General features: G+C 36.2%; 1 protein-coding gene across 2 annotated transcripts; it reads right to left on the reverse strand.

The window, feature by feature from the left end:
* Positions 1 to 7,688: 7,688 nt before the first annotated feature.
* LOC121879113 (small integral membrane protein 15-like) lies at positions 7,689 to 13,856 on the reverse strand. 2 transcript variants are annotated; one of them, XM_042385638.1, is made up of 4 exons: positions 13,750 to 13,856; positions 13,203 to 13,295; positions 12,431 to 12,539; positions 7,689 to 11,469 (listed from the first exon to the last, which is right to left on the reverse strand). In XM_042385638.1, exons 2-4 carry the CDS (start codon positions 13,283 to 13,285, stop codon positions 11,404 to 11,406), a joined length of 258 nt encoding a protein of 85 aa, XP_042241572.1. In that variant the 5' UTR covers positions 13,286 to 13,295; positions 13,750 to 13,856; the 3' UTR covers positions 7,689 to 11,403. The 2 variants fall into 2 exon arrangements, with proteins under 2 accessions (XP_042241572.1, XP_042241571.1); XM_042385637.1 differs by having other exon boundaries at positions 13,679 to 13,837.
* Between the last annotated feature and the right edge of the window lie 3 nt (positions 13,857 to 13,859).

Genomic DNA, 13,859 nt, shown 5'->3' on the forward strand with positions numbered 1-13,859 from the left:
TTATCTAATCTCTTCTCACCTCCTTGCTTTTCTTCTCTCTCTCCCCTCCATTTCTTCCCCTTTTTCGACTCTCCTCTTCCTTTCTTCCTCATTACCCCCTCCCCCTCTCACTTCCCATGCCCTTTTCTGTTCCTCTCTTTCTCCTACATCTCCTATCCTCCCTCCCACTCTCTATCCCTCGCCCCCTCACCTCTTACTAACCAACGGGTCGACCTCAAGATGGTGCAGGACCAGTTTTTGTGGTCCTTCCTTTAAGTCTGTGTCAGGGAGCACAACAAGAGACCTCGGACTTGTTAAAAACCCCAGTAAAACCCCACAGTTAAACCCTCCAGTTAAAACCCCCCAGTTAATACCCCAGTTAATCCCCCAGTTAATACTCCCAGTTAAAAACCCCAGTTATACCCCCAGTTAAAACACCCAGTTAAAACCCTCAGTTAAACCCCCCTAGTTAAAAGGCAATGTTCACTAAAAACACTCATTAGCTAAGAATAGGAAATGGTATATAGTGATTTTTCTTTTTAATACTTGCAACTGTTACAAAGGGAAACATTTAGTTGCAAAAAGAAAGACTATATTTATTGTATTTTATATTGTCATTCACCTTAACTGGAAATTGTTTTCTTCATGGGCACAAGAAATAGAACAGGTGCAGTGACGACACACTGCCATTTACTTATCGACACCCGGCACGAAGATCTGTTTTGTGACAGAGACAGGTCCAGATTCAGGAGTGGGCAAAGTGGGCAGCTGCCCAGGGGCCTCCACATATTACAATATTTTATTTATTTGTTTATTCATTTGGATTATTTTTATTTTCATTCTTTAAAATTCATGTTTATCTATTCCACCACGTAAAACTATGTTCAGCAAGAAGCGTGATAGAAATTAGGCTAGCTACTCCTTGAAATTCATGAATACCTGGTTTTCCTATGAACCGTATATTTTTAATGAATGCTATTGTTTGTGTTGCTAATAATATATTTAGAATTCCACAAACATATATTGTGGAATGTTCTAATTTCCTCAATATAACTGCATATGGCTTCAAAATTCTCCAAAGAAGTGTTCAAATTTCAAAATTTTTCCGGGGGGCTTACAGCGCCCCCCGGAACTCCCAAATGTTTAGGCTCGCTTCACTCGCCACCCCACCCTCTTGGGTAGTTATAATGAGGGGGGCCTCCACAAAGAGGCTGCCCATGGGCCTCCACAGGTCTAAATCCGGCACTGGACAGAGATGATAATTAGGTTAGGAAATACACAGACGTGCTATTATTTTGTTAGAGTTCTACCTGATTATAAACCAGTTTTCAGTGACAAAGTTCGTTTATCAGCCCATCGATTGCACTCGCTATTCCAGGACTTCCTCCAGACGAGACAAATGCATCAACCACACAAAACAAACAGGAGTGACAAGAGAATATTTGCCAACGCCAATAAATCACGAGTGAGACGGTAAACATTAGTGATAACTTCTTAAGCATTACTAAATCAGGAGCACCATACAGCATTGCGTGATGTTCAGAGCCATAAAAACTGTGGGGACGTTGTTCAGCTGACCCCTAACACGAGTTATTGTGACAACATCCGGGATCTGGAAGGTCAGCCGAGGAAATCGAGCCGGAAAGACCCGCAATGACCTGAAATCAACGTCAGTTAGAAAATTCGGAAGATATTGCAAAGTTCCATCATCAACTTCTTTACAGGGTTTGTCTTTATTCGTGAGTCTTTCCTTGACCTGTGTTCACACCCGGTGTAGTTAACACCCACCTGCAGCGCCTCTCTCAGTCCCCGCTTCCCCCCACCTTTGACCTCAGGACACCCAAGGCCACCAACACCTTGGGTGATCTCGTTTCCCAGGAATGTCCCGTGTCGACACCATGCCACAGCTGACCTTGTGTCACGCCCTCTATTGTCTCTTGCTGCCGCCCCCGCCCCCCCAGAAGCGTCCCAAGACAAGACAAAATCTGGTTACTCGTGAAGGCCGGCCAGATACCTTTTCTGAAGGAATATTACTAATCGCTATTGTTGCTTAGTTATGGTAGTCATCCACAAGTTGACTGGACCAAGATAAATTATATCAGTTCTACCCAAACTGATTAATAGCCAGGATCAGTGACGGTGGTGCAGTTAGTCGCAAGCATTCCCATTAGTTTCAGTTTTGTGATTGGTGGGCACAATCGATGACGTCAGTGTTGCCCTCGACGTACAACCTTCATCAAAATAAACCTCACCTTGTGACCAGTGTCGTCACAATGATCCTTTGAGAGCTCATTGGACAAAATTATCAATGACGTCAAAGCAGTTGATCATACTATGACGGAGAGATCCTTAGATGAATGACGTCAGCCAACTGGATTAGTTCTGCAAGGTGATTCGTTGCCAGCATAAGTGACGTCAGAACAGGAGACCATGACGACAGTGTTGTTCCTTGTTGTGTAATTCAGATCTTGACGAGTCACTCCTGAGGTTCACTGTTCCTGATATTTCCGCGACATGTGTACTTGTTTGTTTGTGACACACACACACACACACACACATATATATATATATATATATATATATATATATATATATATATATATATATATATATATATATATATATAAAATGTGTGTGTAATATGTTTTAAACATATCGCAATATGCTGAGATTTTCTTGTTTTTCCTTATCACTTTTGGTTTTTCTTAATATTGGTTCAGTTATTGAGCTTCTAACCTCCAACACCATTCTGTGGTTGTTTCGGGCAGTGTTTGGTGTAAACGTCACCCTCGGGGGACGCTGGCCCGACCACATGAATTTATGAGAATTTTCATGGTATGAAGTTCCTCTTTGTTCTTATTACGCGGACAGTATAAGCAGGGCCGGATTCAGGAGTGGGCAAAGTGGGCAGCTGCCCAGAGGCCTCCACAATCTGGGGGCCTCCACATATTACAATATGTTCTAATTTCCTCAATATAACTGCATATGGCTTCAAAATTCTCCAAAGAAGTGTTCAAATTTCAAAATTTTCCCGGGGAACTTACAGCGCCCCCCGGAACTCCCAAATGTTTAGGCTCGCTTCACTCGCCACCCCACCCTCTTAGGTAGTTATAATGAGGGGGGCCTCCACAAAGAGGCTGCCCATGGGCCTCCTTAGGTCTAAATCCGGCACTGAGTATAAGAGAACATCGTCCGATCATAAAACACAGCGGACTCTGGCGAAATGTGGCTAGTTTATGTCATTATGGTTATCGTTCCTTACAAATTTGTACATAGACTTATTGAATTAATATATTACACCCCAGGGGGCGACAAGCCTATTCACAATATGGTAAAGTTGCCTATTTTATATTTACGATATGCTTCACCACCTTATAATAAGCAAATATTAACCATCTTAGCTTAATGAAGGAGAGGTTAGGTTAGGCAAGGTTATTGCGGGTGACATTCACCTAAGTTCTATAGTTGTGATTATCTATAGGTGAACAAGATTACTCAGGAATATATTAAAATTATTGTTCAGTCACCCAAAAAAGTCCTGTCGCGAACCACGATTCAGACTCGTGAACCCGAAGCAGTAGACACGGATACATCATTCTGTCCATAAATGCTTCGGATTCAAGAGTCTGATCTCGGGGTTCATGGTTCGCGACAGGACTTTTTTGGATGACTGTACAGTACATTATTGGTTTGTATCAGCATAAAGTAATGACATTCCAGCTATGTAAAAAGTTTGTTCTGTACATTGTACTGTGTTTAATTGATCAATAAATATGTAGCTACAGTACAGTACATTTTAAGTGCAGTATATTTCTCAATTGTGGCAAACTCCAGATTTAATAAACTACATATGAATTTTTCACGTATTTAGCAATCATCAATAATTATAAGATGCTGGTACAAATATAATCCCCAGAAGTGAAGAAATACTGTAATATGAAATTCTTTAACTGTATTTACTAATAAATAAAATACAAAAAAGTACAACTCTAGATGGTAGCCTACACATAGCGATAATTATCACGCATTTTAATCACTCAATATTTTCATTTAGTGTGATTAAATGCCAATATAGATAAGGTAATCAGGAACTTTTATTTATCTCTCTGGCTGTTCTATTTCCTCGTTGACAGCAGAACTGCGGACGTAAATTTTCGCTTGGTTAAACAATAACCTCGACTAGGGAGTTTCCGCTATTCTCCATATGCTTATTTAAATTTCGTTGCCGGTGCTCTCTTCCTGCTTGCATTGTATTCAGGACACTTTGTCTCGAGACAGTATCTTGCACTTCTTTTTAACTAAATATAGATTATTTGCTTATAACGTGACCCGGTCACAGAAATGTTGGACCGCGTGATACAATTTATTGGTCCTATACGTGAACTGTTTGTCTTAATTTCGTCTTTCATAATTTTCTGAGATTTCACAGTGCATCTTAGAAACGACATACTTATGGGTATTGCGTATGCCTGCGGAAGGCATGCACACATGGAGTATTAATACTCACATACAGACACACACACACACACACACACACACCGCTTTGTCATAGCTTGGTGAGTCACTGTCAGTTCCAGGTATTATAACTCAAAAGTCATCAGTGAGTGAGGATGTGCACTATTGTCACTTCTGTAAAGTAAGGAACGTATAATGGTCACTGTCACCTTTATAATTATGTACCAGAATATCCTCACGTCACACTTAATTGTTTTGCATAAATTGTGTAAAGCTGACCCCAATTCTAAGGTACATGTAATGAGAATCGAAACTTTTTCGTTTCCTCAATAATATAGTTAGATCCCAATTTCACATGTTGCTGTGATTATATACAATTAAATCAAATTACAGTATTGAAATTCATGGAAACAATTTTATAGATTTTTTGTTACAATTACAACAGATGAGGTGACAGGTACAGTTAACGCCCAGTTGACCTTCCTGTTGTCGTGTGTCCGCCACCTCTAAAGACTAACACTTTACACACACACACAGGATTGCAAATTGATCGAGAACATTATAAAGGAGGACCGCATTTGGTGGCTTTAAATATATATTAGATAAACATATGAATAGAAAAGGGGGTAATCTAAACTGAGGGTCTGTCTGAGTGTGTTAATAGGTACAGCATAGTGCAGTATTCTCTGTTCTTCTGTAGGAGCTGAAACGAAGTCAAATGAGGTCAATTCGACATACTGGTTGTATTATTTAGGCTGCGGGGTAGATTCTGAAAGCTTCCAGAATCTATTCTGGAGTAGATTCCAACGGCCTGAGACTCTACCTGGGTATAGTCTGAGAAAGGGGGTAGATTTTCAGACCTTTCACCGCACTCAAACACCTTCCTTGCCAAGAGAGATTAGAAAGTTTTTAATTGCCATGTTTTTTATATACTGTAGAAGGGCAAGGGGCAATTTGAGAGTTTATAGTAAATCAAAGGACATTAGTGTACTGTACTTATTTGGAGTTAGCAGATTCCTGCCCCACTAGAGGTCACAGCCTCAGCTAAGATAGCTAACTTCTTTGGAGTAAGAGTTGTGAACTCTTGGAATAACTTGTCAGTGAAAGTTGTGACAGCATCAAGCACGAGCTCCTGAGTGACCAAGCTTGAACAAAACTGGCTCAGGATAATGTACAGTACAGCCAATCCAAAAAGTATCAAGCCCCCAAACGTCCGAAAGAATAAGAAACTTCAGGCGAAGACCAACATACCCAACCCAACCGATACATGAATGCATCTGAGGTTATCGCCTCATTTTCTGTTCCATCGCCACTTGGGTCTCGATACTTTCTGGATTGGCTATACATTCAAGAGCCCATACATGCCAACAGCACATAACAGAGAACATACCAAGTGCCTGACTGGCTAGAGAGCTGACAAGTGATAAGTGGCGAAAATGATATACTGTACATATAATACCGGGGTAAATAAAAAAAATCAATTTGTAGTATCGACGCCACTCTATTTGTCTTCCTCCATTTCCATAGGAGAAGTACAGAACGAAAGTAGGACAAGTGCTGTTTTGCCCGAAAATAATATGTATGATGTCTTTCACTCATATCAATTAAATTTGAACTATGAATCCTACAATCTGCTTCTTCAATCACTTCAATATCTTCACTGGTTCCAAAGTTATGGTAATTTGAAGGTTCACAAACTTTAACTGCATTTTTCTGCTTTTCATTTACAGTGTGCTTGTCCTACTTCAGTTCTATGTGTCTCCATTTTCCTATCACCACCTTTTGCATCAAGGTTCCCGAGCTTCCCCTTCATTATCACTGTCTCTTATACTAAAGCTTATTTTTTATATAATTATCAAGTCTTCCAAAAATCTTTCACGTTGTCCTTCTTCTTCTCATTCTTTTTTGCCTATTCACCAACCTTTTGATTTATATTCTTGGATTAACTCATTTCTATCATTACATTCTACATTCCTTCACTTTTCTGCCACTCAGTTTTTCACTCTTTCACACACTCAGGAATTTGCTCCCTCCTCATCTCGAACTCCTCTCCTTTATCCTTCAGCTTTATTTCACACAAAGCAAGGGCATCCAGATTACTTTTACTCATCATATTTTCATTCATTCGTTCATTATCTTTCTCATTACAGGACAACCACATTCATTCAAACATCCCACTGTCCCATGCCCACACCCTTTCTCCTCATGTAAACTTGTGTTATCACTGTTCAGCCACATTTACTTGTGGTTTTGTTTAACTTATAAGTGATTTAGCAATGACCTCTAGTGTCTGTGAGTGGTTCTAACAGAGCATCTTAAAAAAGGTGACAGCAATAGATTCAGCCCGGGGGTAGAATAAGTGTCCATGTGTTTCAATAGGAATATGGACAGATGAAAAGTGCTTATTAAACATTATTAAGGGTTAAGTAAAACCAAAGAATTTAGGTCAGCAGGAAATTGAGGCTTCCTCTTTAAGGAAGCTTGTCCAGTCAGAGAAGAATGTACAGTAGACCTAGAAAGTGCAGGGATGAAGGGCACCAGTAACATGCATGATGTGAACTTTATGATAATAGATCTTTGCCGCTGGGCCAAATATTTAGGCAAAAAAGTTTAATGAAGTCGATTTAAATTTATCTTACATTTATTATCATTATCTTGTCTTTAGAAACTGTAAAAACAAGCGATTAACTGATTACGTGTACACAGGGGGGCGTGAATTCTTAGAGTGGGGAAGTTTTCTCCAGTCTTGGAATATTTATGCTTTTGGATTGATCTTCCTGTCAGTTAGCCCAAAATTGTGAGGGTTTACTGTTTATGCCATGTTATATCCTCAATTAACTATGCTATCAAATTTATTGCATATAACTTTGTATTATGATCTATAATAATCATGTACAGTAACATCACAAGCTGAAACTTGGCTGAAAGTGGTCTTCAGTACTTGGGATGTAAGCAAACTGTATAATATCTCACTTTAGGGGTTTAATTTGCTGTAAAAGTCCATTAAAATTAGTCAAATCTTGTCATGGGTATATTAAATGATTGATCTGTCACAAACTGCTAAAATATTTTTATTGCTACACCATCATAGGGATAACTTCAAATGATTTTCCTCCCTTAAACATCCAGCCAAAATAGTTAAATCACTACACCTAATGGTGGAAAACAGTAATGAAATACTGTACTGTAAATAAAATAAACAAATATCATTCTATTAAAACACAAAAGGCTAATTGTTAATAATAAAACCAAAGTGTTCTTTCTTCTTTATTGCAAGTCATATTGTACTTCATTTGGTAGAGTAAAATATTGTATGCCACATAATAATTCAATAACCACCACCATAAACATCAAGAAAATATTTAAATCATAGAAAATGGAATGAAAAGGAATCAAAACTTCAAGTAAAACAACAATTGTGTCTCCAGTAGCTTGCCTGATTCCTTGCATGCAATTGTACCATAAACGAAATGGCTCAGACCAAAAGTTAAAAACTGAGCTTTTATTATCCAACAACCTGATAAGTAACTGCTAGCACAGTAACAGGTTGGTTAGGTTATGATAGTTCAGTACATACAGCCAAGATATGCAGTAAGAACTTCCAGACTGGTCCATTTCATTGCTGGTACTGCTGCTCCCTGCACTACCTAGAGAACTTTACAATTAATGATGGATTCCATTTTGTTGAGTGTCCTGAAACTATTTTTACAAAATGTGTTCCCATCCTGGCCACAAGGGTAGCAAATTATTAATGCAATATCACACTTAAAAAAATTAAGATTATTTTATAATTAACATCTTAAAGGTATCATAAAAAGCTTTCCATTTATCTTACAGGTGTACAAATATACTTACAAGCATTCCCACTAATCTGTTTAAAAAAAAAAAGTAAATAAATAAAAATTACAAAACTGGCACCAGATGCTGACTGATTTTCAATTGTGCATTAATGACTATCTTCAGCGTAAACAACACTAACATTAAAGATAGATAATAAAATTAATCCAGTAATCATATCAACTGTAGAACACGTAAGAAAGCTATACATAGAAAATCTGATTTCTTGTTATGATCAAAACTTTAGCTAAGAAACACTTTAGAATTTTTTAAAATACCGAAATGAAATGAAGAAATGGCAAATAAAAAGATGAATGCAGCAAATTAATAAACTATTCATCATATTTAGATGGTCTGTAATATATCTATACTATATGACTAGTCTACATACTTAAGTGGAGAGTTGTTGTATTGTCTCACTACAGTGTTGAGGGTCAAACTAATCCCTGTACAAAAAACTGCAGCTGAATTTGGTTAGATTGTGTAAGGAGTATCTTGGTTAACTCCTGGGATTGGGTCCAGGGGTTAGTGAGTCCCCAGTGTTGGAAGTTATATTAATATTGACAACGATTACATTCAGCCCCACTTCACCTTACTACTAATTATAAAATTTTAAAGAAATGCATTCTTATAAAAAACTGGAGTTTCCTTCTCTGACTATATACTGTACTGTACTTCAAAACCATCAATTTACCATGAATATTGACACCAACATAAGAACAGTCAAGGTAAACTATAACTCTTTACTGACCATAAAAATTAGTTGAAAATAAAAAAATAACTATAATCCATAATAGCTGCTTACATATAAAAAATTTTAAATATCCAACTTAAATATTGTAATACCACATCGAAACTTTATCATCTGCTCTTAATCCAGTTGTCTTATCTTACCCATAGCCAACACATCAGTAACAGTAAACACATTCATATAATAAAACAAAACTGTATTAAGAGAGTAAACTTACACCAGTTTCAATGACATGGGTGACCATAAAATAACTGGTAATGAAGGTTTTATTCTTTCACTCTTACAAGCACTTTCCCACTACATCGCAGGGTGGTTAGGATCTAGACAAAATACTCTATATTCACGGCTGATTTATTAATTAGGGAAGATAAGACAGTGAATGAAGCTGAAATTCTCTGTTTCCAACCATCTAGCAGTGTAGCAGGAAATAGGAATCACAAGAATGAAAAATAATTATTCTTAGGTGCTCTTGTTTATATGTTTGGAGTTTAATAACAAAGCAGTGCAGCTGTATCAATATCTTGCACAGTGCAACTAAGGTCAAGGTTATGTGAAGTTAAACTGTACTGTACAGTACTGTAAATTGACTGGTGAAAAATTAATATAATTCTTGTGAAAAATAAAGATACCCGGTAATTTTCTCGAGTAACAACAAGATCTTGTATATTACACACACACAAAAACCTCACCTGTTTTTAACTGATGATAGAAAATTTTAAAAACAATAAAAAAATAGCTAATTCTGTAGTGGGGACTTGCTAAATTACCATCTTATCAAGAGAACATGGAATTTTCTACAAAAACAAAAACAAAATTATTTTATATAATCCATAAATGTAAAGTAAAATTATTTTATGCAGGAAGACATTCCAGGTGATGAGACTACTTTCTCAAGAAGCTTAATGATCTTTTACATGAGAAAATTAGTGACATCTTCAATAATGACTATTCTTGGATCCTGTTCATTTTGTTGGTGAAATACGACACATGCAGGTGCCAATTATCCAATAATATATATATATATATATAATGAATACCAATGTCTGTATGCTTTACACATACAGTACTTAGATTTCTGAATGGTACAGTACACAGGACCAGAAATACTGTACATAAATTTTTTTTATGCTTATGCACCACTTTACCATGACAAACAAAATTATAACAGATTACAGTACACACACTCCAAAAATTATCTTTACGATTTCTTGAGACAATATGACACAACGGACAAAGGATTTTAAGAACCCTACTGAAACAACAGAGCTGCAGTGTTAATTTTCAAATTCATCACTTTTTGGAGCAAGTGTACTGTACATACAGTATAACCATACAATTTAGAACATCTCTGAAAGAATTATATGAAAGCAGAAGCACAGTTAGTGGAAATGAGTCCACTCCATATATTAATGTTAAAACAATACAAAATAAAAAAACCTTGCAATTGAAAGTCATATACTGTATTCATTATGGACAACCACAACCACACCCTCAGCATGAACACAGTAATAAGAAATGGAAGATTGCATACTATTAATTTGGTCATTCTATTACTGTACTTAGTAAAAGATCAAGTACAGTATCTATATCTCAACCTGACTTTCACATAGATCCAAAAGCTACAGAATCAGTCCTTACTCCCAAGACAAAGTTGAGTATCATTCATCAAAATATATACTGTAACATTATTAACAGCCAAACTGATAAAAATAAAGAGAACTGAAAATTTCCCTAAGTTATCAAGAGAGCTTTGACTGGGCAACCCTTGGAAGTTGCATGGTTTAGCTAATGGTATTGTCTTTTGAAGAATATACTGTTAGATGTACTTGAAATGTAAAGATACTGACTTTATGTTAAGTTACTTATTGCAGATATGATATTCAATTCACAGTATCTTTTAAAGCAAATACCATAAGATTCAATTTGTTAATTATTATAGATGATGAATTCAGGATGTAAACTATTTATGGGATAAAGTACATATAACAAAGGGTTAAATTTTCAGAATCTTAAAACTACAGTAGTAATTGTCATTTCGATCTGGTGGCAAATATATTTTGTCTTGCAAATGATGGCCACTCTTTACAATCTAGAATCACAAAGAAAGAACTATATAGTGTACTGTATATGCACATTTAAAGTATGTTCTGAAAATTTAATACATCAACATTCTGAAATACTAAACTATTTAAATCAAAAATAAAAACAGAAATAATCAGCTTATACCAAATGATGGAAAATACTTCAGCATGATATAAACGTTATGCTGGATAGACAAGCATCTTATGTGTGCTATAAATTATATGACCCAATCACAGATGAAAGATGCTGTGTGACTGTCAGCCTGAGTGAGAGAATTTGTTCTTGCTGCTCACTGGCCATCAGTTTGCTTTCCCACGCTTCACCTTGCTTATATTGGCTTTCCTCTTGTCTCTACGAGTCTTATCCTACAGGGAAACAAGATAAAACATACTTAATATTTACCATACAAATAAGTTAAAGAGTAGCTTATTGCACTGTATGCTGTCCAGTTTCAGTGACAGCACCCCAGTATCTTTTAATGCTAAGAAAAAGTAATTATTTTTTTGCAACAGGATTTTTGTTCATTTAGCAAAGCAATGACTGAGAATAAAATCATATCTTCAAAAATATGTATAAGAGGACAACGTAAATAGAGGCCCTGCCAGACAACTGTTGTATACAGTACTGTACACAGAAACAAAATATTTATAGAACAAACTGGAGAGGAATCTTTCATGAAAGACGGATGAACAGAAGAGACCCTGAGTTAAAACTGGAGTACACTGATTGATGAAGCCTCGAGTCTTAAGCAATAACTACAGTATTATAAGAGAATAATTAACTGTTGTCACTGCACTCATAATCTTCTCCTTACTAAAATATAATTATCAAACTGTTGTTTTTATGTCATTTCTGGTCAATACTCTCACATACTGTATCATTAAACCAATAAAGATGTCACTTAATTAACTAAAGCAACAAATGATAGTTCAGTTTACTACAGAAGACAAAACGTCACAGCATTCATATATTCAGCACATCGGTAGTACATCATGTGGCAACCTTAAATACTGCACTGTATGTATATAAAGGAACATCAATATATTTTATGATTTGTGTCAAGTTCAGTAATACAGTATTGGTATCTTTACTTCTCTTATAGTGTAAAAAGTGACAGAGAGTTATAACAACATTCATAAACATTCTATTCAATAATCAAAATCAATCTTAATCATAATTCTTTAAATTGTATATCATAGTCATGCGTGTTCTTTACAGATGACTTTGAGGGTAAGTAATCAATGATTTAAATTCTCATTCTGTACAACATATCTAAGAGATTTCAAAACCATATCAGCTACGTATATGATGTAAATCTAAAATTACCTTTTCTTGGGCCTCAAGTGCTTTAGCAAGTTTCCAGGACAGTATAGCAGAGATGAAGAACATGGGTGAAAGACACAGTAACAAGTACCAGCAAAATTCCCAGGGATTTCTGTAAAAAGAGAGATAAATAAATTATAGATATATGGGTAGATAACTGTCAAAATAAATATTAAAAAGTACTCAGAGGGACTTCCATATAGTAGTTAATTGTGTCCTTCCTTACATCATAGTCCGTACCTGAAGTTTGTATAATGTTATTCATTCAGCAAAAACTTCAGATTAAGGAGAACAGGTACTCCCCAACTTACGACGGGGTTAGGGACCGACATCCAAGTCATAAGCCGAAATGGTCGTAAGTCGGAAATGCTTAAATAACACATAGAAAATCGAAAATTTGGGTCTCTTTTTCTTCTCAGCACCACAAAACACTCACTTTTAAGCTTGCCAGCCATTTTAATGTGAATTACAGATGAAAATTTTGTCTGTGTACTGACTTTGGGACTCAAAAATATATAATTTGACCACATTTTGGTACGACTGAGGCGGTCGTAAGTGCGGGTGGACGTAAGTCGAGTCGGTCGTAAGTCGGGGACTACCTGTATACTGAAGTTAACATAAGGTGGCAGAGGGTATCAAGCATGTTTAACCTTGAGCATTTGCAGGTGATATGCAATTACTTTTAGTGTAGATACAGAAGGCCTATTAATGTGGTTCAATGTCCAATTCACTTCTGACTCACAAAATCTTGCCCTTTCAAAGCACTGCTCCTTACCTTGCAGCATACACAACCAGCTGATGCAGCCATCCACCACTGGCCTCCTCAATGGGAGTCTTTATAGCATCGTCACCATTCATTTTCTACCGTCTGGCAAAAAGAACAAGTAAATTAATGATGACTCTTATAGTGATTAATGAAATTGAAAAAAGTGTGTTAGTCAGAAAAACAATAAAATATAGTGTTTTTGTTTACTGTTAGTGCAGACAGCTCTAATACCATAAAACAAATGACCATTAAACCATCTTTTCTCCCCAACAGTTCAGTGGTTCATTGCCTCTAAAAACAGACATAAATCAGTAATATTTAGTAACAATATTAAAGGTTAACCACTCAAGAAAAATACAGTATAATGATGATTAACAGTTTGGTATATATAAAAAAATCTAATACACTACTGTTATCATTTTGTTAGTATGGTGTTAAATGTTAATCTATATCCTTAACATGTTACTTTATATTGGTTCACCTACCTGTTAAAGATAGGGAATTAATTTTGAAGTAGTTATATACGCTGTAATTGTAGTAGTTTACAGGTAATTACCCTTAAATAGGTGATAGTTAAGAGGACTTGTCTTACTACAGAGCCTCCCAAGGTCTCTGTTTACATTTAGAGAGACACATACGAAGTTCACTAGACCGAGCAAACATTTA

This window comes from Homarus americanus, unplaced genomic scaffold (assembly GCF_018991925.1).
Source record: "Homarus americanus isolate GMGI-L3 unplaced genomic scaffold, GMGI_Hamer_2.0 scaffold4060, whole genome shotgun sequence".
Taxonomy (NCBI): domain Eukaryota; kingdom Metazoa; phylum Arthropoda; class Malacostraca; order Decapoda; family Nephropidae; genus Homarus; species Homarus americanus.

What these genes read in the sequence shown, in the direction of transcription:
- LOC121879113 (XM_042385638.1), bottom strand. Translation starts at nt 13,285, where the DNA reads ATGAATGGTGACGATGCTATAAAGACTCCCATTGAGGAGGCCAGTGGT. An exon ending in CTGGTTGTGTATGCTGCAAG is followed by an intron (nt 12,540 to 13,202) that starts GTAAGGAGCAGT and finishes CTCTTTTTACAG; the next exon opens with AAATCCCTGGGAATTTTGCT. An exon ending in CACTTGAGGCCCAAGAAAAG is followed by an intron (nt 11,470 to 12,430) that starts GTAATTTTAGAT and finishes GTTTCCCTGTAG; the next exon opens with GATAAGACTCGTAGAGACAA.